Source organism: Acanthisitta chloris, unplaced genomic scaffold (assembly GCF_000695815.1).
Source record: "Acanthisitta chloris isolate BGI_N310 unplaced genomic scaffold, ASM69581v1 scaffold2724, whole genome shotgun sequence".
NCBI classification, from domain to species: domain Eukaryota; kingdom Metazoa; phylum Chordata; class Aves; order Passeriformes; family Acanthisittidae; genus Acanthisitta; species Acanthisitta chloris.
Genome location: NW_008667497.1, coordinates 84,287 through 110,204, shown reverse-complemented (window position 1 = coordinate 110,204; position 25,918 = coordinate 84,287). Strand labels below are relative to the sequence as shown.

The 25,918-nt window shown below is 37.6% G+C and overlaps 1 protein-coding gene across 1 annotated transcript in view; it reads left to right on the top strand.

Annotated features, from left to right (window-relative positions):
* ME1 (malic enzyme 1, NADP(+)-dependent, cytosolic) overlaps nt 1-25,918 on the top strand; it is a 118,909-nt gene that overhangs the window by 14,846 nt on the left and 78,145 nt on the right. The window contains 3 exon segments of the mRNA XM_009072510.1: nt 8,291-8,366; nt 9,556-9,597; nt 9,600-9,719. Coding sequence (XP_009070758.1) covers nt 8,291-8,366; nt 9,556-9,597; nt 9,600-9,719 — 238 coding nt within the window.

The following is a 25,918-nucleotide window of genomic DNA, read 5'->3' as shown; positions in this document are numbered from 1 at the left end:
TTTAGACTGACAATAACTGTCCTTTTAGAAGACTTACATATTATTTGTGGTGTGTTGAGGCATCCAAGGCACTTTCAAAGAGGGGGACAACAATTGCATGGATGCTATGAAGTTCTTAAAATGAACTCACTTTCTGTGAATAAATGTTCAGTGCACAACTGGAGTCAGCTGATGGTTCTTGACTTAAGCAGCAGCTGTGACTTCTTTGCTGGGTGTTTCTATCCAAGACATTGGTGCTTATGGCTATTTAACGTTAATGTTGAACTTGCTGTTGCCAAGGAGAATTGTTTGCATTTGGATGACATTCTTTTAGTTTGATAAAAGTGCCTATTCTGGAACCCTCTTAGAAGAACTAACACTGCCCCGGGCAAGCACTGTGGGGATTGCTTAGTAGGGTGCACTTGCATATGGAGGAACACTTAAAGGAAGAAGACCTACTACCTTTTTCTGTAGCTGTGAGATACTCAGAGATGTGAAATGCTCTGAGATGTGAAGTGTGTGCCCTTCTGTGTGCTATTTAAAGTTGCAATTCATGGCTTGGGAAGTACTAAGACAAAAGCATGGGCATCTCTCTCCCTTCCTAGGGCAATGCTGTGGAAGGGAGAGAGATTACTTCCAGGTTCCAGTGGGGTAAAAAATAAATGCTGCTACTGCATGTGTTTGCAGCTGGGTATCACCTGCAGTAGGGATTTATGTGTTGGTAATCTGAGCATGTGGCAAAGAACTGTTACAGGTGTCTCATAAGCATTTAGTGTGGGGTTTGTTTTGGGGTTTTTTAACGTTAAGATCTTCTTAGAGGCAGAGGAATCCTACGTTTTCCTTCTACGCAGAGTTTTTCCAGATCCGCAGTAATTCCCAATGCTATCATCTGATACTGCAAAACAAGGTACCAGTAGTATTTCAGATGAGATGCCAGTGATTTAGAAGCATTACACTGCTTTATTAGCTCATTCTGTATATATCCCTGCCCATGCCCTGAGGATGTTTTCCTTTAGGGGTGTGCTTACACTGGAGTTTCTCCAGCTCTCATTTTCTGTACATTTGTTGCACGTCCTTCAGCACCACCCAAATCCCCTGCTTACACATTCAGCAGCTTCTCTGTTCAAAATATTCTCATTACTCAGCAGTCCAACATTGTCTCATTGTTGCATTTCCAATACAAGGTATTTATTAGCTTTTAAAAACATCCCAACAGTAATTCCTATAACTGTATTTAATGAAGTCCAAAAGAGGAAGGAAAACCCTAGCAAAATCCCTGTAACTTTGCAGTAGCTTGGCTGTTCTAACACCATAGTTTCCTGTCTCTGTCTAGAAGCTTTCTAAATAGATAGGTTAAATAGTCGGGTCTTAACGTGGAAAATTGAAAGTGAAGAGAAGGCATAAAGATTTTCAGTCTTTAAGAGCATAATAATGGGATGATTGTGTGTTGTAATATAGCTTGTATTTCTCTATATTCATGGTGAGATGTTTTTAGTCCAGGAGACTTTTATACTTTACATTTGAGGCAGCCTATACTGCTGCTGATATGAGGCTTCTGAGAAAAGCCAGAAAAAAAGTTTTGGGATAGAAGTGAATCCTTTCATTTCTTGCAAGACATTTCATCCTTTTCTGGCAAAGTTTCATTGGCTGTATAGAATTATTTCTTATGTGTACAGTTCAATAAAAAGTGCCAGCAGTGTTAATTATAATAAACATGAAAAGACCAGGTGATAGTAACTTCACCGAATCTATTGTAGAGATTAACGTAGTGTAATTGATCTGTGGATGTGATCTGTGTGCCCTGGGATGCAGGACCCAGAGATGCTGTTAAATGCTGTATACAGACAGCTCAAGCCTGGGTGAAACAGCCCTGCTCTGTGCCTGGGTGCTCACTGGTAATTTTGTATGACAAGTTTAACCCAAATGCTTTCACATCAGCCTGCCTGCCTTGGTACCTCTTAGTCCTGCAGCTCTTTGCATTAGGAGCTGCTCTGTCCCTGTGACAGAACTGAGTGGCTTCCTTGGTTCCATTTCAGCAGATAAGATCAGCTCTACAAATGGAACATAGTGTGTCTTTTCAGAACTGACTTCTTCATTAAAGTGGAAGTTGAGTACACTATGCCGTAAGAAGAAGCAGGTTTTTAATAAGTCTTCACTTTTGTCCTTGTTAATAGTTATTGAGAGGAAATGATGGTGATTTAAAGGTCAATGAAAACTGGCTTAAAAGATGCTATTGTCTAAGTACTGGAAATTTTCCATGTTCCAATGAGCTAAGGCAGCACAAGTTGTTGAATTAAATAGAAAGACAGCAATCTCACTTGAGTGCTTCACAGTTTAAAGAGAATTAAATTTTTTTTTTTCAAAAAACGTCGCTACCATTGCAAGATTCCCAGTAGGTAACATGGTTGATGTTGTTTGTAGATGGCTTTTTACTCAGTTAATATTAGCACAAAATAATACAAACATGGTGGCTATTGAAGCAGAACACTAGGTTATTTTTTGTCTTAAAAATGAATGGGTCTGGCTCTGGTAAATCATTCTCTCATTCACAGTCTTCAAATAGTTCTATTTGTGTCTGTTAGAGTGTAAGTAATTAAGTTATTTATTGAGCAACTGTCAGAGGAATTTAAGTAGCTTCTGAAGCAAAACAGCTCTGGTGCTTAAACCACAGTGTTTCGCAAAGTTTGCCTTTTCCTTTGCAAACAAACACATCCCATTGTTGTCATGTGGTAAAGCAGCAACACATAAAATCATATTGTCTAGATGAATGATACTTTAGGAATATAGTTAAGCCAACAGATTTGTGTTTTAAGAAGTGACTATGGAGATATGATATGATGTACTCTATTGCTATATGAAAAGGATGCATCATTACAATTTGAATATTCAGACCACAGAATGCTATGCTGTTTGCTTTTGCAAGTAAAGGGAGTGAGGCACAAATTACAAAACAGTATTTAGGTATCTAGATATACAAAAATGAGTATTTTGTATGAATGATGCAAGAAATCTGCAATGCCTAAGTCCACGAAGTGTTTCTTTTACTATGAAGTATCCCTTACTTTTATCTGAAATAGTTTGAGGTGCACCTTAGGGTTTCCAAAGTGAAGTAGAAATTTTTGGATTATTAGTGTAGCTTCAAGCTATAATTGCTTTTTGTACCATGTAAAATTGGTTTTGGAGTTTTGCAGTGTAATGCTTGTAATGTTGCTTAGATTATTTTTTGCTTTTTTGTGTTGAGTAAGAGCCATTGAGGAATTATTTCATTGAGTTGCTTTTTATAGTACAAAGTATTGACTTTGCCCAGTTCTGGAGCCTGAGCTTACCTGATGGGCATTTTGCAAAGTGAAAGCAGAATGTTTCAAGAAAAAAGAATTCCTTTTGCAAAAATCTTTTTACACTCAAATTCACAATATAGAGATTACATGCTTTGGTAGCAAGAATAAAGCTCTCAGGGGGTTGGCAGAGTCCACACTTTGTGGAGAAAAGTAATAGGGCAGGACTGGTGCAGGTTTTTTTCTCTGTTCCTTTTTTATTTGCCTTCAGTCTGTACTGCTATGGGCAACTTGTCTTTTTGGCTTTTTACTCTCACCTGCTCTGTTGTATTACAATTCAGAAAATGTATGCTGTATGCAAGCTCTGGAGCCTGTGCAGAAGGGCAGGTGGAGCAATGTCTGTGTGATCTGGCTCCTGCCTGGAGATGTGTAAATAGTGTTAATGGGACAGAGCCCCTGGTTCCCTGCCTTCCTAATCCCACATGGGGTGGAAGAGGGAATGTGCTGAGACCTGAAGTCAGGTTTTTGAGTAAAACCCAAGGTGTGGGTGAAGGGCATCAGCCTGTCTGGAAGTTCCTGCAACCCATGGGGTCGTTTGAACCAGCTCTTCTGACTCTAGTGCCACCTAGATGAGGCTCTTTGAAGCATACAGTGTCCTCTGTTGGCAACAAGGCAGAGCCATGGACTCTAGTCGAAGATTTGGGTCAGGCTTGAGCATAGTGTGGTTACTGTGTTTACTTTTGGCAGTATCTGGAGCACTGCAGCTTGCTGGGGCTGTCACTAGAAAAATTATAGTCTTAAGTAGCTATCTACCCCAGTTGTCTATTTTTTATGCTTTTTCTTCATTATTCATCATCATTATTATTTATTTTTAAATACTGTGTTAATGTCTATTCTAAAGATCCCCCAGCACATGAATCTTTGTGTTACTGGAGTTATGTACCTTTCTTTTCTGAAACCTCAATTCCCCTGAGATTGTATTTTCCAAAGCCATGCTTGCAGCTGTTGTCTTTCAGTTTAGTTAAATCACTTTTCTGCTCTAAATGCTAATTCACATTGTAGACTGTGCAGTTCTGCAAGTGCCCTGAACTTCTCTCTTCTATGTAGATGTTGTTTTTAACTGCAGTAACCATTAAAGCACTGCACTTACTAACAGGGATTGATGAGCAGCTTTGATGGACTTGGGCATGTCAAAGAGTGCTGCACAGTCTGCTGACACTGGATAAAGACTGCCATGAAAGTGTTTTCCGAAGGGAATCTTGAAATAAGCCTAAATGCTGGTTTGCTCCCATAGCTGAGGATTGACTGTTCAGATCCCTTGACATTATCATTTCCCATTTACAGTGATTATGAACACTGTATTTTTCCCTAATTATTTCCCTATAATTCTGTGCCAAATTGGGCCTTTGAGTCACTATGAGAATTTATAATGAGGCTTCCATTATTCTTTTAAGTATAGCTAACTGGAGTTGGCAGATGTCAGCATCTGTCTTCCAGAGTACTTGAAGTCTTCTAAAAAATAACTATTTATGATCAGTAGTCATTTAGGAAACCATATGAAATGACACATAATATTTATAAACTTCTGTTTCTTTTCAGGGTTAGTATCTTACTCTCCTATGTCTTTCATATGCTGCTAGTACTTATTTTGTTTATGAACTCTATCTTGCTCCTGTACAGCCCCAGGCTTTCAGAGGTGTTGGCAGTAACTACTGTTCTCTTAACGCTCCTGTCCTGTTTTCGATCTTTGGTTTTGATTTAGTGTTTATTTTGCTGTTTAAATATGATTTGAGTATGCAACATCTAGAAAATGTAAAGCCCAGTTTTCTTTAATACTGATGAATTCAGGCTGACTGTCAGCAGCAGCTGCAATTTCAGCATCAGCTCTTTTATTTATTGAAAAATATACCTATGTATTGCAAAGTAATGAAATTCACCCCTGTACAGAGGGAAAGGTAAGAAAGAAAGAGATCTGTCAACAGATGCATTTCTTAAGTCATTCTATCAGTTGTATTTATTAGGCCTCAGAGGTCTTGAAATGAATGTTGCTGTGCCAAGGAACCTGGTACGGTATGATGTAATGAATTCTTTGGGGAAGATATAGGTACTCTTAATTTCTAGTACAATGTTTGTATTGTACTGCTTATTCTAGTCTTAAAAATAGGAGGGAATTTCAACAGGGACCAGAGAAGTAGTTAACCTCTTTCTTGCAAAGTGCAGGAGTTTGGGAAAGTCTAGGCTCAGAAATAAACTGTGGCTGGCCCCTGAGATTTTTTATTATTATTATTAAGCTTGTTGATTTAGGCTGCCTGGGGAAGTGAAGTCACCTCTACTAAAATTCTATGTACAGTTCATAATTCAAATAACAGTTTTGAACATTTAGGGTTGTGAGAAAAGTTTGAACTTTTTTTTATTAAGATATGTTTGGTATTTTCTGAAACATGTTAGATTGCCTCCTGTTGTTATAAGAGGAAAGAAAGGATTATTCTGTTACTATGACACATTTTCCTAAACTGTTCTTTAATAGAAAATAGACAAATGCATTGCTGGGGGAACATTGCTTCCTTGAAGCATAATAAACAAATGCTCCATTTAAGTCTGTTGACTTTGTTCTCATAGATCAAAATTCTAATAAAACAGACCCAAATTATGTGATGTAGAATGACCTTCACATAACTGGTAAAATTTGCCTCAGTGTAGTGAGCTCAGGGACCCAAAATAGATCCACCCTTTGCTGAGTGGATCTTTATGTCCTAGCATGGGTTTCCCCCTCAATCTTCAGGGCTCTGGTCTTACTGCTGGTGTGACAAGAAGAAAGGAGGCATAGTTACTTCTTTGCCTAATTATTCCACTGCTGTAGTTGCGTATAACTTGGGCGTAAGTAGAAGTGTTCACTTTGTCTAGGCTGGTATAAACCAGTGCTGAACTGAAGGCTAACTGGGGCAAAATGGCTGAAGGTGAACACTTCTGCATGTGTTCTCAGGAAAGTTCTGTGTAGATCTTTGCATCATGTTCCAAATTATAAGACTGATCTGCTGCTGCAAGCTTCAAGTCAGTTTTAACTCATTTTGCTGACTGGTCTTTTAAGGCCTCAGCATGTCTAAATTTGCTGCCTTGCAAGAAAAGAGAGTATGTTGTAGAACTTATCTTTCCAGTGAGCTTGAGTTGTTGGACTGCTCTGAAAGTGTGTACTGAAGAGCTTCAGCCTACTTCCCCATGAGATGCTTTTCTTGTTAGATATGTGAATATGTGCACGCTGTAAAACAAGCAGCATTTATTGCCTCATCATTTTTTTCCAGTATCTTGTTTATATCTTTAAATTGCGTAGCCTGCCCCATTCTTGATTCTTCTCATGGCTGTGATACGACAGCCAAAAAATAATTATTATGTCTGCTAGGTGGCCAAATTGTTGGCTACCTTTTGAGCTTGTCAACTTTATCTCACTTAGGATAACCTTATGCAGTTGATGCTTTTCCTGGACATAGCATGACCTCATAGGAAGGCAGAAAACCATGTAGTGCTGCCTTTGGTGGTCGCATGCAGGTAGAATTGCTGGCAAGTTCAGTTGCAGTAACATAGGTTGAATATTCTTGTGGCTGACACATTTGCAAACTGAGGTTCCTCTTGCCAACCTGGTGGAGCTTCTTGTGGAGGACTCCTTAAAGGAGAAAAGTGCTTTAGCTAAAGAAATGAAGGATGAGGAAAAACAATCAAACAAAAGAATAAAATATTCTTATCTCTTATTCTGTGCCCTTAAATCTACGGGTAACGTCTCGATCAGGCTGATGTGTCCAGAAATGTTTTACTCAACTACAGAGAGAATGGAGGGAAGGGGAGAAGGAGGGAAATGCTTTCAACATGACTCTGCTTACACTTCAGCCCCCATTTTCCATTGTTGTTTGAATGTGATCCTGCTTGGATAGATTTCTAAAATATGCTCTCAATACTTATTCAAAGATCCTTACAAATGTTCTAACAAAATTCCTTCTGGAGCAGCCACACTGCCTTTATTTTCCTCTGCTAGGGAATTTATTCCATGGAGACCTCTCTCCAGCTTGTAAGGAAGAGGTCATTTAAGCACACTGGGCTGTGCTCTGGCTCTTCAGAAAGTCAATGCAGAATCTTGCTTCATTTAACACAAATCTCTTTGGTTGGTATAAATTGGAGTATGGGGAGAAGGAGAGGAGTGATCCCGGGAGATATCTTTCCTTTGGCACTCTGCATTTCCTTTCACATGCTCATCTCTCACAACTGAGTGCCTTTGAGGCTTGCAGTTTTGATAAGCTGTATTTTATGCTTTAACAGATTGCAGGATGTTTTATAAAATGGCTCATTCTACAATGCATGAGAAAGGAAACAGCCACATTTATTTTACTTTGCTGCTTCATGGCATTTCACTGTAAGGCCCATCTTTTCTTCTGGTAGCTGGCTGACAAATAGACATGCTTGTGTGCTGTAAATACCAGAACTTTTGAAAAGTGCTGTAAATTATTAACCCTCCTGTCCCCCAGGACCTGGCGCTTCTACTGAGGTGGAGGAATTAATTTACTGACAGATGCTACTTATTAAGAAACAACTGATAGATGTTAATATCCATCCTGCTGTGTTTGTTCTGAGCATGTGGAATGGATGCAGAAGAGGAATTAATTAGAAATGCCAGGATGAGAGAATTTTTAGTTCTAGGGAAAATTCATAAAATGAAATACTTTGGTTAATTGCAGCATGTCTTACATTGGGTTTTTTTGTCCAAAAGAATAACCAATTCTAGTTGCATATTTTTTACATCACAGAGGGGAAGGAGACACTTAAATATGAAATTCAATATAAAATTCAATATAAACATATAGATCACATTATAATTTATATATAACAGAATCTATTTTAAATATATAAACATATGAACTATGTTAATTTTGTTGTCTTTATTAGTATACACTTAACACTGCAGGCAATTTTTTGCCTTAATTTATGTGTAGTAAATTGATTTAGAGTTAATAAATTTCCTGTTTATATGAAAATTTATTTTTTTTTTGCAGAGGTCTTTTTATTTCTATCCATGACCGAGGCCACATTGCTACAATGCTTAAATCCTGGCCAGAAAGTGTCATCAAGGTAAGTTCAGTTTTAGTTGCATGAAAAAGCAGTTGCTGTTTTGTGCCCAAGATTACTTGGTTAAGATATTTTTATAAGGTTTAGATTTTGGTGGTTTCTTAACTCATTTTTCAAACAGAAAGAATGCTGTTACAGCTAAAGTTTGCAGCATTTAAACCCTTTATTCTTTAGCTATAGGCATCTGTTACTGATTAATTGATCAGTTATTTTGATTATTGTACATGAAAAAGCCCTGTATGTATTTTCTACATTTCAGGGAATCACAGAGTGGTTGAGGTAGGAAGGCATCTCTGGAGATCATCTAGTCCATCCTCCTGCTCAAGCATAGTCAGCCAGGGTGGGTTACTCAGGGCTATGTTTAGCCTTTGGGTTTTGAGTGTCTCCAAGAGTAGAGACTCCACAAGATCTCTTGGAACTTGTTCTTGTGCTTGAGTTAATGGTTCTCTACTTCTGGTACTTGATGAGCTCTCTCACAAAAAATATTAAATTTCCAAATAAAGTGGCTTGTCATAGGGTATGATGAGGACATTATTGTGTTGTCAGTTGCTTGCCATACTAAGCACATCTGTCCTTTTCTAGGAAAAATCTTCCTTTATAGCATAGTCACTTTTTTGGGGTTTACTGAGTTATTGTATTTCTGTCAATGAGAACACATGCTTCCTGGTATGTGTAAGTATGATGGAGTGTGTTACTTGCTCAAGGGAAGAAGAAATACATCTTTGAAGGGTAAGAACCAGGTGGCTGTAGACAGCCCTGTCAAAGTCCAGCAGGGTTGTCTGGCTCTGGTTCTGCTGAAAACAGACATGACAAAACCCAGGAGCCTAGGGTTCTTCTTTTTTAGTGGATAACTTCCTTTTCCTTCCTATTCTGTTTTCATACTGCTGACAGAAAAATGTAAGAGGGAACAATGCCAGTTCCCTTGTAATATAATACTAAATACCTCTCTTGTGTATTCGTAAAAGTTTTATATGAAAGTCCCATTTACAGTGAAGCAAGAGTCTAAAATAGTGTCACAAAACCACAGTAAAATACATTGAAACAATTCTCTGCCCTTGTTGTACTATTGATTTGTTTATACCATTTAGAATGTTTACTTGAAAATTAAAAAATGGTGAAAAGAAAATAATGGAAAGCTTAGTACATACAAGCAAAGAAGTGGTTTTTACAGTGCTTTTATTTCTTCCTCCAGGCTATTGTGGTGACTGATGGAGAACGTATTCTTGGTCTTGGAGAGACCTTGTCTGTTATGGAATGGTCATTCCTGTTGGTAAACTGGCACTTTATACAGCATGTGGAGGAGTAAAACCTCATGAGTGTCTACCAGTGATGCTGGATGTGGGAACAGATAACGAGGTAAATCTTTTTCTGGGGTGTAGTGAATATTAGCTGTTTGCAACTGTAGGAAAGTTGAATTATAAAAAGTGATTTTTCTTTGTTATGATACTGGCTTTGATTCTGTGCAAACTAAAAAGTCCTATGAGAAAAGTCTCGTCCTAATATACAGTGTAGATATATTCAGCCTAATGCTCAGTGTACACAGTTTTGTAAGGCCCGAGTAATTAAGGACACTATTTTTTTTATTTTTCACTTTCAACTGGGTTGGAAAAGACCTCAAAGGTCATCAAGTCCAACCCTACCATGGTTACTAGACCATGGCACTAAGTGCCACATCCAGTCTCATCTTGAAAACCTCCAGGGATGGTGAATCCACCACCTCCCCGGGCAGCCCATTCCAATGCCTGATCACTCTCTCTGTAAAAAATCTCTTCCTAATATCCAACCTAACCCTCCCCTGGCAGAGCTTGAGTCTGTGCCCTCTTGTCCTGCTGCTGGTTGCCTGGGAGAAGAGACCAACCCCCACCTGACTCCAACCTCCTCTCAGGGAGTTGTAGAGAGTGATAAGGTCTCCCCTGAGCCTCCTCTTCTCCAGGCTGAACACCCCCAGCTCCCTCAGCCTCTCCTCATGGCACTTGTGCTCGAGTCCCTTCACCAGCCTTGTTGCTCTTCTCTGGACCTGCTCCAGCACCTCAATATCCTTCCTGAACTGAGGGGCCCAGAACTGCACACAGTACTCAAGGCCTGGCCGAGTCCAGGGACAGAATCACCTCCCTGGTCCTGCTAACCACACTATTCCTGATCCAGGATCACATACTGCATACATTGTGCATGTTAAAAAGTGGTATGGGAAATTTGATCTCAAGAGAAGGAGGATGATGGAGTTAAAAATACAACTTAAGGCAGCATTCTTTCCCACTTCTGCCACAGAATTCCTCTGCAGTGATTTCAGATATGAATTCTGAATTCAGATTGAGAATGACTGTGTCCCTCATTTTGGTGAACAACTTGAAGCTATAGCCCGATCTGTGCTGGGAGGACTATGTCCTTCAGATGTACATTCATTTTAGTTACAGAAAGCACTGTAATGCTATGAATTTTCCCCAAATGAAGTCCTAGCGCTTTAAGTAGATGGACCTTACGCTCTTCAACTTGGCTTCCCATTTGCTTGAAATGCAGAGATTTGAAGTTGTTGAAAATTGGCTCTTTTCTTTCCAGTGCTTCTAGGATTGCTAGTTAACTACTGGGCCCCTGTTCTTCCTTGGGTGTTTTTGTTTTTTTTTTTTTTTTTGTTTTTTTTTTTTTTAAATATTTTTTTCTGAAAGAATACTTGAATGCGTGAAGTCTCTAAAGGGTGTCAAATTAAAGATCACCAGCAATATCATTATACTTTAGTAGAAGTAAACATATTATACTATAATTGATGCAAGTGTTAAACTTTATGCATGATAAATGTATCAGAGATTATGTGTATTATAGGTAAATAAAGCATTCCTGTACCAGTAAATTCAGCTGGGACTTCTAGATTGTTGAGTTGGGTGTGTGCATCTGCAGCTTTACATACGCACCTCCACCCCTGCCCCACTGGGGTAATTTAGACAACACATCATGGAAGCATTACTGAACTGAAAAATAGTCTCTTACCTCTCCCTCTGTCCCCTCAGAACCCCCTTCTAAAAGTGGACAGACTTACTTGTGAGGTGTATCTGAGCACTGTAGCACATGGCCATATCAAATCACATGCAAGTCTCCTTAGTTATAAAATGTTTTTATTCCTGGTTTGAGCAGCTAGGCCAGGTATCTAATCTATTGTTGAATGTTTCTAGGCAGATAATTGCATCAGCTTCCTCTGATGCTTCGGTAGGCTTTGCGTTTTGCTTTTATGCTTCTGTTTCATTGTAATTTTTAATTTTTCATAGTGTATTGTTTTCATGAAAGGTATCAAACATCTGTGTATGCACACACCAATAGCAAAACAAGCTTACCCGTACTAGTAGCCTAACTTTAATGTCACTGTTCTAGTGACTAAATAATGAGTTCAGTGTGTGTAGAAGAGTGGCACACACAAGGTATTACAAGGTGCATAAAATTTCTGTGAACTGCAGTTTGTTGATGCTCTGAAACAGTCACCTTTTGATCAGGAGGATAACTTTTGATTTTTCATTTTGGATTATGGCTTCTTATGTTAGGGCCATAGGGAATGTGACCTCTGAATTCTGCTGCTGGGTTATGAACAGGTAGGACTTTTTTGCTCTGCCCCTTGACTGATGAGACTACATGGGCCTGATAGTATTCATTAACAGTATTCATTAATGGGAGCTTGGCTCCTTTAGTCAAAGTCAGGGATCCTGGAGCACCAGCTCCCTTAATTTCTTCCCTCCAACACCCTCCATCTCACCCAGTGCATCCCTGTTCCCTCCCTAACACTGGTGGTCATATAACCAGGTGGTAAGTCAATGTAGAGAACTGAGAAGACTGAAAAACATTCACATTGTGCTAGATAAGCTGATTATATTAGATCAAGATTAGATCAAGCTGCTGTGGAATTGTACCACGATTCCTTATCTTAAAATCTAAACCTCTTGGACAAATAACTGTATTTTTATGTTGTATTTTCTTAGTCTAGCCAGGATTTTCCATAATAAGACACAATAGAAATCACACTCACAACTTGAGCACATATAAATAATAATTATGCTGAACATGTTCTTTGAAATGTGCAGATGTTTTCCATTTAGATTAGTTCCTTCTCCTGTTCTGTGGGGGCTGTGCTGCTTTAAAAGAAGTTTTAAAATATGTGCTTTTGGCAGCTCTAATGTGGTTGTGCACAACCTGCAAATTCTCCAGAACAAACAAATCTTACTCTAAAGAACATTGCAAAAAATCCCTTCACAAGTTCTCATCCTGTATTGTTTTGTTGTGTACAGGACTCAAACAGTAATTTTGAGGAGCACCTAACTGAATTTCAGATGATTATTTAAGTTCTTATTACTTTTAGTTTTAGCAGAGGTACTTTTAGCTAGATATTGTCCTGTTACTCATAAAACCAAGGAAAGAGAAGAGAAGCAAATAAAGAAATTTATACAACTGCCTAGATAATAAGCAAGAGAAATGGAAAGTGCTTATGTATGTGTAAAAATTGACTTTTTGGAAAGTCTTGTGTGACCAAACTTGTAAATTTCCCCATGTAATCCGTGTGGGACTGAGTGTCCAAAAGAAGTAGTGCTGACTGTTGCCAAAAATAATATGCCTATTTTGTAAGCCATTGACAAATAGGAGGCAAATAATTACTGAGGGACATTTTCATCCAAAGCATTTAAAATATTATTTGGAGTACCATTAGTTATTTACTACAAACTGTGACAATCACACTAAAAGTTGTGCCTTACCCAGTAGCTGTGTGTTTTAGGTGTGAGGATGGTGCTTACGTGGGATTTCAATCCAATTAAAACATACTCAGGCACTACTAGTGTCACTGCTGATACTAAAGTATTGTTGGAAATCTTGAGGTGATATGATCTCTGAATCCTGGGTGTTCATCTAATGTTGTAGAGGTATGTATTAAATCACCTTGAAATTGTTAAACAAACAGACTGTAGAAGAAAAAGGAAGAGTTGTCAAGGTACAAACAGCTACAACTTAATGGAGACCTACCTGAAACACATGTACTCAGCACGGGAAGTGGGGTGGTTTAAGGATGATGGAAATAATCAAGGGAAAACATTTAAGCATTAAAATGTGAATTATGATTGTTTTCTTCTTAAAATATGTCATTCAACTGTCACAAAATAAGCAATGTTGAGTTAAGCCTATTGGTTAAAAATCAGTGTGGCTTACAGGGATGTGAAAACTGGCAGTTTAATAAAACAAAATGGACAGCAAAACCTAAGAACAGAATTCAAGTTCAAAAAATGTGTTTATAGGCAGTGAAAAAAGCAAAAACACTAAAGTAACTTAATACATATTAACTACAGACAGTAAGAATTAGAGTTTCTGTTGTTCCTGATGCTTTTTCTCAGTGGGGGTATGTATGGATGTATTAGATTGGCATATAAGTATGGGAGATATTTTTTAAATGTCACTTTTATCTGTTTGGTGAGCAGTCTTATTTTCCATTTTATTAGCCACAAATTAATATGTTAAAAAAAAGATTTAAAAAATTGCCAAGATCCTTCAATCAGAATATCCAAATAATGCTTTGGCCAGTTCATTTAGAAAAAGACTTCGATAAAAGCTTTCTGTATCAAGCTGTGCTGGGTGGGGGGGAATTTTTCTTAATTATATCTGGGATGAGTTGAGAAGTTCAGGAAGACTGGATTAAAGGTAAAGCTATTACTTAAAATATAGTGGTCCTGGTTGCTGTAAGCTTAGATAAAGAATTGAGTAAAGTCAGAAAGTCTGAGTAATCAAGAATTGAGGGTAGAATAACTATTGCTGATTAGCATGAGCCTATTAAAACCAAATTTAATCTATGTGAGTTTACAGATTTTTGGTTGACTTATTTTTTGGCTTCAGTAGCATGTATGGATTCATACTGTTCCTTTTAAGAAACTAGACCAATGAAAAAGCAAAGCAGCCTCCTTTGTTACTGGAGAAAATGCAATTTAAAATACATATTTATCTGATGAAAAATAAAATAGTTTTGGCTTTATGGTATTTTCAGGGTTTTGTTTCAGCTCTGCAATATTTAGTATCTTTATCAATGACTTGGAGGCAATATTTTTATTGACCAAGGGTCACAAAAGAGACATGGTTTAGTTAAAGTATTATTATCCAGGAATGGAATCTAGGAAGACTGATGGCTTGTGTTACATAGAAGTCAAACCAGTCGTGAAAGGGTTTCTCCTGACCATAAAAGTCTAAATCTAATACTGAATGCTTTGGAGAGGAATGAGAACTGTGCTTATTTGGTACCTTACAAGAGAAGCACTGACAAATTCATGGCTGCCAGAGCAGTTTTGAACTGAGCACATGTGTAAATTCAAGACTGGCGATGGCCAGTTGTGGGAGCTTTGGAAAGACTGTGTGTTGAACTTAAACCATTTACCATAAATTTCAGTTTAGGTAGAAAGCCTTTAACTCTTTTAAACAGTACTTTTGCACAACATGGAAAGCCAAGACAGCTCCTATTGGAAGGGCTTTATACACAGGCAGTTTCTAGCAGAAGGCACCTTGGTGGTCTGAGCACCAGGACAGTGCCACATGCCATTAGGACTGGCCAAGGGTCACTCCAGCTGCAGCTGTGATGGCAGCAAGGAAACTGGGCATACAAACCTTCTCTTGCCCTGTGCAGAGTTTAATAGCTGACTGGTCACTTATACATGCAATTTATGTACAGATGAATCATGATGGTCAGTTTGCTTTTGGAAAATACGTATCTGAACTGTTTTTTATTTGTATAAGTGTTGGTACCTTCTCCCAAGTAACAAGAAATAGGATGAGAGGAAATGGTCTCAAGTTGCACCGGGAGAGGTTTGGATGGGATATTAGGAACAATTCCTTCACAGAAAGGGTTGTCAAGCATTGGAACAGACTGCTCAGGCAAGTGGTTGAGTCACCATCCCTGGAGGTACTTAAAAGCCATGTAGTGTGGCACTTAAGGACATGGTTTAGTGGTGGACTTGGCAGTAGTGGGTTAAGTTAACTTTTAGAGGGAAATATTGATCAAAATTGTTAATTTTTATCAGAGCAAGAGATTAGTTTGCACAGGTTCTTATACATGCTACTGAAGGTACAACAATTATGGCTTTTACACAGATTTTGTTTTAATTTAATGTTTCAAAATACATTATTTGCTGTCAACTGAAGTGAGGGAAAGAACCAACCATGGACACATGCATCCGAATTTCAGAGTGTTTCCCATTTCCAGTGAATAACTAGGGCTATGTGAGATTTTTGTTGACTTGCTGAAGTTGGCATTAGTTAATATTGGAATTCTGACCGTGATGGTAGTGACAGCGGTGGTTAAATAAATACTTACACAGGGTCATCTGTAGCATGTTACAATTCTTTTCCTGTGTTTTCTTGTGTGTACTGAGTTTTCTTCACTTTATTTTGACAATACAGATTGTAATTTTTACATGCTTTTCTGAACATTGTGGAAAAAAATAAACTTGAATTCTGATGTATCAGATTATTTCATTCTAGTACAGACATTATCATTATTACAAATAATGAATCAGTGCAAGGGTCTAACCAGGCCTCAGACAAAACTCTGTAATGTTCGGTCCCATTATATTGCAGTGCACAAAGTTAGGTAGTATTTCTTGAGTAACTTGCTGTTCATAAAGTGATGAGAGGAGGATGAAGTCATGTAGAATTCTACTGTATTTATTTGTTTTTATTTCAGTAATCGTAGTAAACGCTTGGTTTTCCCATCTCAGTCTCACCACAGATGCACGTTCAGACTTTGTGTTCATTTATGTGGAAGTGTTTGTGCACACACAGATATGTCCATTACATCATACATAGCAAGTTAATATATCTGGGCTGTTAGAAGATTCTGTATTTTCACAGGGCCCTGTCATCAACAGAAATGGTAAATTGTTACTGGATAGAGAAGACTTTATTGCACAGAATGTTCCATATTTTGGAATACTCTGTTTTATTTGGAGACCACATTTCCTGTTTTAATCTTGTTAAATGTGTCAGCCTGTATGGTAGCTTGCATCTAACTTTTGTCTGTGCTTTTATTTTTTCCCCATATGTTTCTTTACCTCAGACTTATTCTGAGAGCTATAATCAATTTTCACAGACTCTCTTTTTTTCGTTCCCCAACATATCCAGTGTGGCATATGTAGGCATGCTCACTGACAAGAAGCATCAAGCAATAGAAAGTAACAGATACTAACTTCAAAAAAAGAAAAACCAGAAGAGAACATAAAAGTGTACTTGCCAAACAGTTGCAGTCTTTAGTTTTAGGAAAGGAAAATGGCTCGTTCTTGACTGATGGCCTTTCTCCTTGATCCAGTAAGAGCTCCAAGTCCTGCTTGGAGGTGAAACTGGACTTTGAGCAAATGCCAAGGAAACCAGTGTTAGCAGTTACCATTGTCAGTTTGGTAGCCTTAAAAATATGGTTCGGTAGAATTCAAAGAGACCTCTTTCATCATGATTTTCTTGCAGGAAGTCAGAAAGTCATTTGCTGATGGTGTGTTGTGCACAATTCTTTTCTTTGATTTTAATAGTGGATGATGTTGTATTTCACTGCAATTAAAAATCTAAGAATCAAATGTTAGTTTTTTACTGAATATTCAAATAGTAAATTTCCTAATTTATACTTTTAAGTATATCCTCAAAACTGCATATGACTTTAGTCAGAAAGGCTTTCTACCCTCTGTGGCCTAAAACCATAGCCTGAGGTGTCTGCAGCGTGTTGTTGAGATGAGGTTCCAAGGAGGGAATCTCAACAGTCTAAATTTGCCCAAGACACTGAGGTTTCCAGTGTGTTTCAGTCTTTTAAAGACTGAAATTTTGAAGAACCTTTGAGTTTGTCTTCTGATTTGTCCATAGTCTTCTGCAATTTTTTAATTACTGTTTCTTCTGTAACTATGTGTTTCCTTGGTTATAGTAAGCCTTAAATAGAAGACTGTATATAAATGTCTTGTGCTTCCTAAGGGTTTCATTCTACTAATGATGCATTAAGTGAGCTGAAATACAAGACATTGCTTACCCCTTTTATGAAACAATTTTGTACAAAGAGGAGCAGCATTTCCCACCATATTTAGAGCTGTTAAATGCTTTGACTTATTTGCAACTGTAAAAAGATAATTTGCTGTTCCTTACCATGGTTTTCCTAGGGGAACGTATTGCATCACCTCTTCTGTTTTCATTTAGCTGCTTTTCTCATATTTTCTTAGGCATAGATCAGCAGCTATGAGTAGCAGCACTTTTACCAATGAAACTCAAATATAAATGGGCTTGGCTTTTAAACATTTATTTCCTTAAATATTTTTCTCAGCTTCATAATATGTACACAGTCAGCTTTTTCTTTAATGCTGCATTCACTTGTAATGGGCTTTGTTCTGTACTGTAAGAGTAGAAAGAAATTTTGTGTTTACATTATTACTATTATAATGCTTGTCTCCTTTTGCCCTAATACAGGGATGAAAAATAACTTGGTCTACAATTCCTGTTAGTAACAAAAATACTTACAGTCCTTTTTAAGTAAATAAACAGGGGAAGATTTTTATTTTTTTTTCACCAGGAAAATACTGTTATAATTGTACAACAAAAGGTTACTGCAATTTTTAAAATTCATCCAGTTGTTCTAGTACAATTAAATTACAGGAGACTTTCAAGTTCATATTATGTTTTTAATATGCATTTTGTATAAAATAATATATTGTTACAGACATCAGTGCCAAACTTACATCCGTCATCATTCTATATTTCCTTTGCTGTAAGTCTTCTTATACTGTCATAAAATACTAGGGATTAGTGTTTGCAATCTTCTTGTAACCATCCAGACTTTCTGTGTTGCCTATGTGCTAAACTGGAATCTGGACTTTCCTAGTACACCCACTTAGGCAGCAATGTTTTTTCCTGTTCTCTTTTATCTCTCCTATACTTAAGACTCAATGGAATGGGCAGTTACAATCTTGTGTTTGAATTATTAGTCTTGAGTCTGGGGCCCCATCACCAAACTAGGTAAGCTCAGAATGACTGAAGAAGGAACATGGAGCTTGACAGTCATCTGAACCTGAACTAATCCTCCTAGGCTAATTTTATGAAGAGGAACAGATGCTGTCTCAAATTGGTCCAATGAGTTGTATTTTAAAACTTTTAAAATGTTTTTTTATCTGTGAACTATAAAAAGAGCCTATACTAGCCTAGATATTGGATTATGCAGTGTAGGTTCTAAAGTTAGCTGACATGAATTCATACTCAGTTTGTGCTTCACTTGCCTCTCTCTGTATCTGACATGTGGTTGCTCTGTGGCTCAAGTGACTTCTACAGAGACTGAACCTTGGTTTTGAACTTATGTCAACCTCTTAATAACCTCTTGGTATCTTTGGAAAATGCCTTTCTACTGCTTAGTGTGTGAGAAGACCTCAGTAATTGCTTGCTACTTTTGATCCATTGTCATCCTTTAAACTTTGTCATTTTGGCTGTGGATATATGGTATTCTTTTTCTGAGACTGTGAATTTAGTTTTGTGAAATTTGCCATGTAGGAATATTTCTTTTGTGAAATCTTCTATTTTATCAGACCATGGAAAATGTGACAAATCCAGGTGGTGCTTCAGATTTTTACATTTACCAAACAGCATATTGGCAATGATTTTTAAGAGCAGAGAAGCTGAAGAGAGGAGGGTTTTAGCAGAAAGAACATAGATGGTGACCTGGGATTTAAGCCTCAGTTTCAGCTGACATTAGAAAGAATGAGCTGTGTAGTGATATTACCGACAGTTCTGTCGGTCCATTTAATTGCTTCTTACTTCACTTTTCAGCACAAGGGAATCTAATAGAAGGCAGAAATGAATATCTGGAAATGCTTATTTTGGATAGCATGCATGAATATCCATAGACCAAACTGATGGCAGACTTTATTTCAAGATACATTAGACATGTCCAATTCTTCATGCTCAGAAGACAGAAACAGATAGTGTTTGTTTTGGTTGGCTTTCATTCTTTCCGAAACAGTAACTCCTATCTATCAGCCTCCTCAGCAATTTGACAGGCAATGAGAACACGAGGGAAGGAATGAGCATCAAAATAGCTATTATCACAAAAGTTGTGATAAGATGCATCATTTATGGCTCCACAGAAGACAGCCTAGCCTCTGGGACAAAGCATGGCACCTATTAATCGTAAAGGTGCTCTTAAAAATGTTTGCCTTAAACTAGCAGGTTTACTTTGTGCACAGAATACTTTTTCCTTTTTAATTCTGGTGGCAGGACATATTTATAGCTGAGATGCCAGCACCAAAATAATACCACCAGACTTTTTTCATAACTGCCAGTCAGTCAAAGTGACACTGTTGATGTGACTTGTTGATGTAGGAAGAGGTCCAGCCCATTTGGCTCTAGTAAAGAAAATGGCTGAGTGTCAGCACAGGAGACAGGGATGTCAGAATCAAAGATATTTTGATGAAGGACCATGTAGGAGTGGCTTATGAAAGTAAATGAAATAAATAGAAAATGCAATTAAAAAATAGTAGATGAAATAAATAGTAAATGAAATAAATAATTTTAAAATCTAAAAACAGGTCACAAGAAGTGATGGAGATTTATAGTTACACGTGAATGGAAAAAAAAATCAAAACAAAGTATCAGAACTGCTGGTATAGAAATGAGATGTATTGGTAACCTAGAACAAGATTTTCAGTTTTGTAAATGGTATCTTGTTGATATGTTAAAATTCTGTTCAATTAACTATCTGATGGACTCAAGACTCGTGTGCTGTCATAATGTGTTATCTCATACAATATTAGCAAAATCCTCTTAATAGAATATTAAAGATGAATGGGGGATTTTTGAAATTTTTTTGCCTTTGTCATTTATCAGATGAAGGAAAATTATTAAGATGACATTCTTCTGAATATTGTCACCTAATGCAAAACTTTGCTGATGTCTTCTAAAGAATCAGTCTTTGCTCTTCTCTGATTCACTTTGTTGGTGCTTTATTGTTTGGGTTTGTCTGGCTTTGAAAGCTGGATGACTCCTTGGTTCAGACATTTCAGCTACCTTTTCTAAACAAAATTTGGAAGTGTAAGTGCATGAAAATAAAGTGGATGATGTGTGTTTGTTGCTTCACAAAAATGTTGTATGAAAGTTTGATGTATTCAAAGTATTTGAACCACCTCAAGAAGTTATATCTTGTCATACTCTCTTGATTAAGCCGATGAAAATAATTTATTAAGAGAGCTACACTAACATCTCCAACTTCTGTAAAGAATTTCACTGAGGCTAGACTTGTTTCTAGGGTACTATGTAGGCTACTGTGAGTACTATTTGGGCTCTTAAAGATTATTGGTTGGCCACCTTCTGTGATTAATTGTAAGCATTTACTGCTGGACTCTCAAGTAGGTTTTAGCACATCATCCCTTATGTTTTTTGAAAGCAATAAACTTTGGAAAGTTTGGTTGCAGTAATCTATCCTGTTATTCACCAGATATATTTCAAAATGTGGCATTGAGGGTGTTGTTAAATGTGTCTTGATGTGTGACAGGACATGTGATTGAGATTGTGGCCATGTAGCTGCTGAGGCTCATGAAGAAGAAATTACAGTCATTAACTGTGTAAGGGCTGTCAAAGGTCAGTTGTGTAGAGAGCTTAATGGTTCATCTGAGCCTTTTCTGTGATTCAGTAAAAGCTGTTGTAGAAAGCAGATGTAAGATGTTTCAGGAGATTTCTTGTGAGGTGGTCTGAAAATTATATGAATAAAATACATGAGACTTCTCAGGTTTCTTTACTTTCTTCTTATTATTTGTATGTTAAAGTATGAGTGACTACATGCAGCATAGTCTGCTGAAGTCTTAAATGATGTTGAATTCTTCAGCGCTATTGTTTTCTCAATAGGCAAATTATTAAGTTTTTCAAGAAATGCCACTGGCATGCAGACAACCATTTGTTTTCAGTTTTACTGTGTAAAAGAGTTATGCATGCTAAAATTGTCTGATGAAATGTTCCTCTGAAACCATGGTTCTGAGAGTCTTCCAAGTTCCAACTCAAATTACAGGCGTTTGTGAAATTGGCATCATCCCTATCCTTGCAGACAGATGTTAACATCAGGAGATTTCTCTCAGACTGTTAAACATAATGCAGAGTATTTATGATGCTTTTTGGTTTTTTTCCTTTAAAATATGCACTTAATTAGGCCTCACTGTTATCCTTACTAACTCTGTGAGATATGATTCTGGCAGCTGATTGTGTCATAGAATCATTTAGGTTTGAAAAGACCTTTAAGATCACCGAGTCACACTGTTATCCCAGCAGTGTGAAGTCCACTACTAAACCATGTCCCTAAGTGCCTCATCTAACTGGCTTTTAAATACCTCCAGGGATGGTGACTCAATCACTTCCCTGGGCAGCCTGTTCCAATGCTTGACAACCCTTTCACTGGAGAAATTGTTCCAAATATCCAATCTAAACCTTCCCCAGTGCAACTTAAGGGCATTTCCTCTTGTACTATTTCTTGTTACTTAGCAGAAGAGACAAACACCCACCTTGCTAGAGCCTCCTTTCAGGTAGCTGTAGAGAGTATCACTGGAGAGATGAGAGATTTTTGCTCTTATTCCTTTTGGAAGGATCTGTTGAAAGGTATTGTAAATCTGAGGAACTGGGGGAGTTTTATGCTTAGTAGTGCAACCAGAAAATATGCATTGAAATAATACCTGTAAATGTTTATGTGCAATCACTTATTTCTGCCTATGGACAAGAAGACATGTTATAGTCAGATGATGATGATGGGGAAAACCTCTGGTAATCTTTACTTAAACTTACCTAGGTTCCTTCAAAGAATAAATAAGGATAAAATAAACATTTCAGGGAGTTTCTGTGCTGGCTGTCACTTCAAAACTTTCAGGCATCTGCTGGGACATGTAAATTCAACATTTTTAAGAGTTTTGCAGTAAAGAGCAAATGAAATTATATACAGATATACAGATATATACAGATAATTTCTGTAGATATGTTGCTTGTCTTCACTTAGTCTTAATCCCCAAAATACACCTGCCTTTGTATTCCACCACGGTGACCATGCCCTGTTCATACAGAGCATGCCCTTATTTCAGATTGGCACATGTAACATAGAAAATGGAGATTTCGATGCTTTATATTTTGTATAAACTAAGAAAATTCCAAGATTAGAAATGATTTCCCCTTCTTCCTGGTAATCACATGCTTTAGTTATGGCCTGTTTAGCGTAGCTGCTCTTTGGTGTAGAAGTTAAAGGTTTATTTAAAAAAAGGACCTGATGCATCCATGCGGTGGTGGTACACAAGCTTGGTGCTAGGAGAAGAAATCTGGTGCAATGAGATCAGCCTAATGAGGGATTTATTATTTTAGTTTTGAAGCTAACATTCAATTAACAGGAGATGTTAGCACAATTGTGTGCTTAGAATTGAGAAACTTCACTTTTTCGTTTTCTAGTATGAAAAATGGACAAACTAACTTGCTAGTTTGGAGGCAGGTTTTTATTTTCCTTAAATTACAGTACTTACATAAACAACATCTGGTCCAGTCCTCAGGAAAATGCTTGCTTTTCTCCCTATGTACAGCACACAGCTTGTGCTGCAGATTCAGTGATAGCTGTTCTATGATATTTACTTCTCAGAGTTTTTAGAAGTTAAGCTGGTTGAAAATCACCAATATAAGCTGTCTTACCTGAAAAAAAAATTTTCCAATGGATTTTAAATTTCAGGGAAAGACCATTATTTTTTGCTTTACCTCTTGGCTGGCAAAGTTGTAGTTGAGGTATGCTTCACTACTCAACTATTCCCAGATCTTTCCTAATTGGAAACTGCCAAAAAGAATAACGTGCTCAGTGCAGTTTTTGCTAGATTCTCCAATTAATTTTACTGCAAGATTTTTTTTTTTATAGCAATGGTAACTTAATGAAAAAGCTTTGTCATTGTTGTGTGAATCTGTTATACTGTGTACTGGAAAGGAGAGCACGTGGAACAAAAGCCAAATTCCTCTGAAAAAGATGTCATTAATCTGATGTCAGATGTATTGCTGCTTTAAAAAAATTAGTCTTTAGTATTCAGTATAAAATATGGCAAAATATGCAGTTAACCTGGCTATACTGTGTATTGCTTGTAATTTTCAGAGCCAGTCAAGAAAATGTCAGGTGTTCCTGGGAATTCTAGGTTGTTTGGAAAAGTCTGTCTAGAAAGGAACGTCCTTAGGCATTAAGCATCATTTGTGTGCTCAGAAATCTTGAATTACAATCATGAGATAAACTTTCTATAAAACTATGATTTCTATAGAGTATGTTATAATTGCCAGGATTTTGGAGACAAGCGAAGAGAGTGACTTAGATGTACCTACTGACTCACCCTGGAAGGCAACTCTGCTCCCTGCCCTGCACAGCCCTTGAGCTTTTCACCCATTGCTTGGTTCCACAAACTGACTCATGGACACAAATGCCCAATTGCATGAAGAGCAGACAGCACAAGAGCCTCTTGAAAAATCAAGTGCATCTTGCCTCTTGCTACTGCAATTCTGGCTTAGAATTCTGCACTTGGTGCTCCCTGGCTGCCAAGGGAGCCATGTGTGGCTCAGGATGGCTCATACAGGTTGGCTGTTTTGTGCATTGTTGGTATGTTTGTAAATGTTACTCTTAGGGGGCTGAATGGTCTTCAGCGTTGCACGCTCACTCATAGGAATGAGTTTGACTTCCTGGGAGAGTCCTTCTGGTCCCCATGGCAAGGGAGAGAGGGATGCAGGCGGGTGTACTGCGCGAGAGGGCTGCAGGGCTGGCGCCTGCTGGGCACACAGCCACTGTCTGCCCACAGCCCTTGCACACTGGGGCCTTTATTTGGTGCCACATCCATATGCCGGAAACATCCCACAGAATGTCCTTGGCACAGCCTGGCTTTGTGCAGTCTTCTTGCTTGGGGACAGGCTGTGGTAATTTCATAGCATGTTACGAGATTCCTTCATGAAGCATTCTTTCCAGCCATTAGAGGGATTTTTATTTTGTTGTTGAATTAAAGTTCGCTGGAGCTGACAGTTTTTCAGCTGGGTGAAGCTGTCTGCATGCGTGGGAAATAACTAGAATATATGCAACAGAGTTCAGTGAGCATTCAAAGCTACAAATGGGAATTCCTCTTCAGTTTAAGAAGTGAGTAAGCTTCCTGAGCAGAAGAAAGCACAGGATGTAAAGGTCACATTGACACTTAAACAGCCTTATGAAAGTAAAGAATAAGTTGGACTGAATAAATGAATTCTGTCTTTAAGGAGAAATAACCAAAAACATCTTGTGTAGATGTGCAAAACTATAGTATCACTATATATAGTAAATATATTCTCTATATTTTTAGAAAAACCTTAAATTCTTTTAAACAGAATTTGTCATACTGTAGCTTCTTTTCTGTTACATTAGGATATTCCTTCAGCAGAACAGTAATTATTTATATTTTGAACTGTCTCAAAAAATTCATAACATTCTTTGCTAATAATTTTATTCCACAGAAGTTGTTCCATTCAAGCACTGCATTTAAGATTGATGAGAAGGGAATGCTATGAATGTATTATCTTTTAAACTCCTGACTATTGCAGGTCTAGAATTTTGATTAAACAGACAACGGACAATTTGCAGTGATGTTTTTAGGGTTACAGATGGGAACATGTTTATTATTGTACAACCATTGTCTGCATACACAGTTATCTTTGTCTCTCAAGTACTGGCAGCCACTTGGCTTTGGCAAGTTGAACATACCTGTGCTCAACTTTTTAAACTCATGTCCAGGGTGTGTGTATTTTCCTGCTTTATTTATCACAATGGCCCATTGTGATACCCATTTTTTTGCCTCCTATTTTTGGATCTTTTGTGACATCCTGTCCTATGGAGAATCCCATGAAGGAAACTGAGGTGCAAAGAGAGCTAATGCTCTCTATGGTAGTACCTGTCTGTTGGGGATGTCCAGACAAAGTGTTAGCTGAGACTCCCAAAGATGAGATCTACTTCTTTTGGGGAGAAACAGAGGATAAGGTTCCTTTTTTCTTGCATAAGAACCCCCTTGCAGTTTGCAAACATGTTGACAAATGCCTAGTGTTTAGATAGGAGGGGCCAGGATCTATTCTTAGTAAGTATGTCACAGGGCCAGTGTAGTTCAAACAAGCAAAAAATTTTGAAAAATACTTAGCTTTCTGATTATGAAACTTCTTTTTGCAAAATATTCTACACCCTCAAACCCAATTAGCAGCATTCAACTCACCCAAAATTCACTTAGCATTTGCAAACACAGAATCTGTTACATGTTTTAAGATCATCATCCTGTATTTCAGACTTCAAAATGAGCTTGTTCAAAGGAAAAATAGGCTTCCTAGTCTAAAAAATACTTAGCTTTCTGATTATGAAACTTCTTTTTGCAAAATATTCTACACCCTCAAACCCAATTAGCAGCATTCAACTCACCCAAAATTCACTTAGCATTTGCAAACACAGAATCTGTTACATGTTTTAAGATCATCATCCTGTATTTCAGACTTCAAAATGAGCTTGTTCAAAGGAAAAATAGGCTTCCTAGTCTAATATAAATTGTTATACACTC